Source organism: Perkinsus marinus (assembly GCF_000006405.1).
Source record: "Perkinsus marinus ATCC 50983 genomic scaffold scf_1104296977064, whole genome shotgun sequence".
Classification (NCBI taxonomy): Eukaryota; Perkinsozoa; order Perkinsida; family Perkinsidae; genus Perkinsus; species Perkinsus marinus.
This window is the reverse complement of record NW_003200286.1, coordinates 19,672-26,031: the sequence shown is the minus strand read 5'-3', so window position 1 is coordinate 26,031 and position 6,360 is coordinate 19,672. Positions and strand designations below refer to the sequence as shown.

The 6,360-nt window shown below is 45.4% G+C and overlaps 2 protein-coding genes across 2 annotated transcripts in view; one reads left to right on the top strand and one right to left on the bottom strand.

Annotated features, from left to right (window-relative positions):
- Window positions 1-229: 229 nt before the first annotated feature.
- Window positions 230-1,794, top strand: Pmar_PMAR024661 (cytochrome P450, putative; the record flags this gene model as incomplete). The annotated part of the gene is made up of 7 exons (XM_002764459.1): window positions 230-409; window positions 463-595; window positions 635-771; window positions 831-985; window positions 1,034-1,214; window positions 1,276-1,418; window positions 1,512-1,794. The coding sequence occupies 7 exons, from the start codon at window positions 230-232 to the stop codon at window positions 1,792-1,794; spliced, it is 1,212 nt and encodes a 403-aa protein (XP_002764505.1).
- A 2,965-nt stretch (window positions 1,795-4,759) lies between these two features.
- The window catches only part of Pmar_PMAR024660 (casein kinase ii beta chain, putative), a gene marked incomplete at its 5' end in the record, with an annotated part of 7,855 nt that continues 6,254 nt past the window's right edge, over window positions 4,760-6,360 (bottom strand). The window contains 6 exons of the mRNA XM_002764458.1: window positions 4,760-4,870; window positions 4,916-4,998; window positions 5,051-5,130; window positions 5,499-5,600; window positions 5,645-5,739; window positions 6,079-6,187. Coding sequence (XP_002764504.1) covers window positions 4,806-4,870; window positions 4,916-4,998; window positions 5,051-5,130; window positions 5,499-5,600; window positions 5,645-5,739; window positions 6,079-6,187 — 534 coding nt within the window. The 3' untranslated portion in view covers window positions 4,760-4,805. The remainder of the gene's footprint in view (window positions 4,871-4,915; window positions 4,999-5,050; window positions 5,131-5,498; window positions 5,601-5,644; window positions 5,740-6,078; window positions 6,188-6,360) is intronic.

Here is a 6,360-nt window from a genome sequence, read left to right as displayed (position 1 = left end):
TGTTGTTTCAGTAAGTGATGTCATTACTTGAAACAACAAACGAGCAAGTCTTGAGAGGAACTAATAGTTCCTGGATAACAGCCAGCGATTCCGAGACGAAGTTCCGAAGTTCGGAACTACGTCGGACTAGTTCGGAATCCGAACTACATCTCGGAATCGCTGGCTGTTATTCAGGACTCCCACACATCAAGTGCTGGTGGTTTCCGATTCTCCGACTTATCAGAGTACTATGAAAAGAAGACCGCGACAATTCAGCGCGCCAGACTTCGAGAAGATCTTGGATGCTGCCAACATGGCCACGACTGAAGGCGACGAGTGGAAGAAGCATCGGAGAGTTTCTTCACGGCCTTTGACGGAGAGTAACTTGAACAAGCTCATGCCCATGATGGTCGCCGTTGGGGAGGACCTGGTGGGATCCGAACCAAATCAATAGTGTCAATCAGTGGAGCTGGTGAATCACAGGTTACGAAAATCAAAGGATCTGCTGACAAGCAAGGAACTGTCATTTGGCGTCCGGTGGAAGCTTTCCAACTGTGTACTTCACGAGTCGCGTCAGCTGTCTTTATGGGCGAAGACGATCTACTTCATTCACAAGGTGATTAGCTGGTGTTGGTATCTTTGGAATTCATCGCAGATCCATTGTTCTCCGATGAGGTGCAGGACGAATTCTTGAAATTCATGAGAGATGTTCTTGAGATAACTATGAAGCCCACTTGTATCTTCTACTATGACAGGTTACTCTATCGAATGATGTTCCCTGGTGTCAGAAAGGTACGTTGATCGCTAGAGGATAGGGATCCCCTATTAGCAAACTGGTGTGTGTTAATCAGCTCGTACAACGCTGGGACCGTCTGAGGTCGAAGATCTTGGATTCTACTCACGTGAGTGTGGTGAATCGCCTGGAACGTCCCGGTCCTTGCAAGAGCCTCCCGACGTGTGCTGGGGACCTATACAGTGAAACCGAGATCGCACATGCGTTCGCAATGTAAGACTCATGGTGTAAGGTTAACCAGTCTTATAGGTACTGAGTCAGGTACATAGGAGGCGGGAGCGAGACAACTGCCAGTGCTGTGGCTTGGTTACTCAACAACTTCTGCGTTTATCCAGAAGTTCAGCAGAAGGCCAGGGAGGAAGCTGATTCTATTGGTGACATTTCAGCCGACTCTATCTGCAATATGCCATACATTGAGGCTTGTGCGCTTGAGTCTCTTAGAGTGAGTCGTTGTGAGAAAGATTTCTCTGTCGAAGGGATCCCCGTCTGTCTGGTGTACTCAGCTCAATCCCTCGGTTCCGGTTAGTATCAATAGGGCGCTCGTCGACTGCGAAGTGGCGGGGTTGCCAGTAAAGGCCGGAACTCAGCTCATCTTCTTGATTTCCCGCATTATGCGGGAGAACTATGAGGAGGGAGATAAGTTCATGTGAGTCCATGTCACGGACTCCGTGACTTCTGAGACAACCTGTCACATGTTTTGTCACCGACAGCACATTCCACCACTGCCCTTTCGCTTAAGGCAGGATTCTATGCTCAGGCCAGAACGCTGGCTCACCCAGAGTGGTGGTGCGATCGATGAGAAGATGCGTTCGGAGTTTTTCGCTTTCGGCTTCGGCCCACGGAAATGTCCAGGAAGGAGTCTGGCTCTTCGAGAGATTATAAGCAATGCGGTACTCCTTCTCCGTAACTTCGACGACTTCCGTCTCACTGAGGATTGGTCTACGTCCCCAAAATTCTCCAGTACATTGACTACATGTCCACAGAACTTGGTTGTGAAGATGCGGTGTCGCCATGCAGCATGAATCCTCCAGGAGTTGCAGAAATAATATTAAGTGTCATGTGTGATGATAAGGTCTTGGGTAACAAATAGCGAGCAACTCTGAATAGCCGAAGTTAGGCATTGTCCGGTCGTTCTGATGATGATCATATTATATGTTATCTGTTCTTGTTTATTGACTCAGGAGGCCAGAGTAGATTGTCTTAACAAGCTTTTTTTATCGAAAAAATATTTATCGATATATTTTTTGCGAACTACTCATTGTTGTCTCTTTGACATCACAAACGAGCACTTTCTCATACATGGATGAAAGGCGATGTTTTCTTGAGTCAGCAGTCTTAACGAATAATGAATTCGAGCCGTAGACAAACCACGATAAATTACAACCGACTCGCTCAGATAAGCGCAGTATAGTTGTGAATCGAGATTGTTAAGAAGCTAACTTATAAACTAGATCCTAGAAGCTTCAAGTTCCGAAGTTCAGAGCCGCAGGTCTGCTCAGAATCGGAAAGAACAACGAGTTAGTTTCTCTCTTCATAGGAGAATCGATAGTATAATACTATCATACAATCTATCGATTTACTATCGTGAGACTCTATTTATAATATGAAGAATCTCTATTAGAGATCCCGATAGTATAGGACTCCTAGAATAGGAGGCCTATAAAATCGAATGAACACCATTGCCTTCCAGTGCTCGAAAACGTCCAACTCGAGTTGTATGGCATCGTTCCTGTCGATGTGACAGGAACCTTGACTGCGGAGAAGGGAGATCCATGGGCACGGTGTTGCGATGGAACCAACGAAGTCGGCGATCGTCGTTAACGGCGCAGTAACAAGATAGATTTTCGGGCATGTTCTTAGATTGAACACATACAGAACATATTGTGTTCCAAGCAAGCTGCCGCAGCCCCACGTGACGAGATAAGAGGTCCTCCCTCGTGGAGAAGTCAACAAAATGTGAGCGCTAATTTAGCGCCGCTAATCCCGGCCGCTGCCAGCCCTATGGCTCACCTGAATCCATTATTTAGAGTCAATCATTCCTCGTCAATCCTTGATGATGTCATCCGGGGTCCGCACTCCAGATATTTTCTGCCCAACTCTCCCATATGGGCCACTGAATTGAACCAATACGATAACTCGAGGAAAGCCAAGGAAGATTTCTGATGCTTACTCGGAATCTAGGCTTTGGCCTTCACTACTTGGAAAGGTCATCCTATGCGGAAGTATTCAAAAAAGAACTAACAATATCGTATTGCTAGTTTCCTCTCGTACAATCACTCCAGCATGTGTTGTCCACTGAGATTGTGATACGCTAAGCTAGACATTTCCCTGACTGGAATCATAGACGAACTACTATTGAGTGTTTTATCAACTCCACTGTCACTATGCTGAGTTCGCTGTCGCTGAAATATCTGTCATCATGGTGCCAACTTGTGACCTACACGCGATCCACATCGACATGTTCAGGGAGGACAGATAATACCGAATGTAGGCAACAGTGACCATAGACTATATTGACTTCAGATTAATACTATAACTTCAGACTCCTCGACAGTCCCCCAAGATTGAAGACTGCATTATGTAGTCTGTGTGAAATTCCAGTCGATAAAGCGATAGTCTGTCAGCGACAAGATTGCACACGTACCGCGAGTCTTTCCACATAAACACGCAGGGCTCGCGCGTTGCATGGCAAGAATCATTAAGCCGAACAATAGATATAGGCTGAATTGCTCATGGTTGCGATGTCAAAACATGACGGTCGAATTAGTTTTTGCCGAGACTTTAAAACACATGTATGAACTATGCAACATCAAATACTTCTCGGGAAGGCCCTTTTCAAATCCCCTTAAAGGGGATTGATGCACACTCACGTGTCGGAAAGTTCCCGAGAGGGGTGCAGTGCACCCGTGCGCACATGGAGTTGCGCGAGTGAGTATGTGTGCAAACTTCAACATCCATAAAACTAACAAGTTAAAATACCATCGATAACCGGCTTGTGTATGAACCACCAAGGTAAAAGAGCTCCACCAACCTCATTAGGGAATGGAGTTCGGAGCATAGACAAGTACTCGAGAAGATGAGCCCACTATCATCAGAGTGGCTCTACCGATGAGCGTGTTCACAGAACATTCGCTTGTGGGCTCTTCGTGATGACAATTCCACACATTCTTTGATGTTGCAAAGGCAGAATAAGAACAATGAAGGATGAGAGTATCCAAAGGATGAAGGAGTGCGCTGCGACTAAGTAATACTACAACTATAGCCCTATGAGGGCAGATTATCGCAACAGGGATGTTGATAAGGAACAACTGTCGAGACATAGCTCGAATCCATTGCTTCTCCCATTTTGTTCGGGATCATGCATTCTGTGTGTGATAGTTTCATGTCCGACGCCCAAGGGCTTAGTCACACATGTTATAACCATGGTTGATGAAAGGGCTTTGTCACATAACTACTCACTGCAGCAGATTGTGTAACATTTTATAGAGAAAGACACCGAAGTTGCCTCGTGGATTAATCCATGAAGGCTAAGGCTTCTTGGGACATCTAGGCATCTAGATTCTAAGGGCACGATGAACCGGAGTGTCGTCTACCTCGCCATAAATGCCACACAGTGCGGATGTGCTTCGTCCGAAGCAAAAAATGTATTCCGCGTGGGACTCAGAGTGACCACCTGCCAGCGCCGAGAGACTTCAGTGTGACTGCGGAACCTTGCGAAAGATGAATGCAGTATTAGAGTCGAAAGGGATTAATCAGCATACAGAGCATTGAGGGAAGAAGAGCAAGGGATACTCTCCATGCAGTCTCGTCAAAGTCCATACTTTGCTGTGACTGATGACGTAGTATTGGATGATATCAAAGTCATGGTACTGATAGAGTCAAGTTATCGAGACGATCCGAGTTTACCGAATACAACGATGGTGATGTTGCTACATCAAGGAGTGGGAATATTGACCGTGTTAATGGGAAACACGAGGACAAGATGATACTGACAAGCCCAATGAGACAGACAATGCGACGTTGCTTGAGTATTCTATTGTGAATCTTCTTCGCTCAATAGATGGTCATCAGCCGGATCCGCTGGGAAAGGGTACGGGCCTATTAAAGCAACATCGATGCCACACCATGGTACGCCTCGCTGACCTGCCGCGTTGCTATACCCTTGAAAGTCGATATATGAGGCGCCCTTGGAGACGTCACTTTGGAGTTTCTTCAACACTACTGATCTACAGAGGAACAACTAACTATTAGTAAGCTCGGCTGGGGGCATGAACTTACGGTCTATTGTGTACTTTGAAACCAAACACACGTGGCTCAAAGTATGCAGGCACTTCTGCTGGGATCAACTTCGGCAAGGTCTGACAGCAGATAATACTGGTCAGAGAATCTCAGGAGAAATTCAAAAATGCGTGTAAATTTGATATGCAAATGTGAAATAAGGCTTCATTTTGCGAGATTAATGAGAATCGATCCGAAAGTATATAGCATATACGCTGTAAACATTACTATGAACATGTGATGTGCTAGAAATAACCTTCCGAGACTATGATAGCGACGAGTTGTTCACTATCATCAACCTTCAAATAGAAAACAGACATTCTCCACATTTGCATATCATATTGGCACGCACTGTATGCACCCGCCAGAATTCGACTATGATTTTTTTCAACGTTATGAACGGGATTTCCCTTCGGATTCTAATCTTGGCAGTAACTGAGGGTCCCACCTGGAAGAACAGACTAGGTAGAGATGCTCCAAAATAAGCACCATCAAGATGAGCATGCTTCTGCCGAGGGACGTATAGCTGCTCGCATTTAGGACAGTACAGCTGAAGCAGCATGAAAATTACCGCGCGCCACGAAATTGACCTACCTTCACAGGTTCAACCCTCAGCTCCTCCCCCACCCTTCCGGTTGGCAGCACATGCTGGCCGTTGCAATAGACGCGCGGACACGTACCGTAATCCCCTGAAAATAGCACCCAAATAGTATACACGATCTCTTCTACAGTGTAGCAGAATATGCACATGGTCTAAAAAAATTTCCACAAATTTTCGGAAACTACTGGAATTTCACCCTAGTGATATGAAAAACACTAGTGAGAAACATATTTCACGACTACTGCATAGCGCCGCGAACATCGCGTTTTTCGCCGAGTTTTACGCCACTTCACGTAAAACAGGTGCAACTCCATTGTTGGTTTTTGTACACTTCTCCCCCAAGTCGTTTGTGAATTTTAATAATGTATTGCGGAAATTCCTCAGCTGAAAAAAAACCAAACATATATTCCAGCACTGCTCTTCCTACCTCGCAGATATTTCTCCTTCACCACAGATAAGCCTCTAGGAGTAAGGCAATACCGCGCGTGTATCAAACCATACAGATCAACCGCTTCCCTGTAAATTTCCAGAAAATCCTGCAGAAATACGCGCAATCTAAAGCCCCGATCTCAACTTCTTAAATTCTAAAATTTCGTATAGGAACTCTCTAAACCTGATTATATTGTTTATATTAGAGTTTCACCCGTGATATGAAAGAAAACACTAGTGAAAAACATATTTCACTTCGCGCAAAAACGCATGTGAGTAG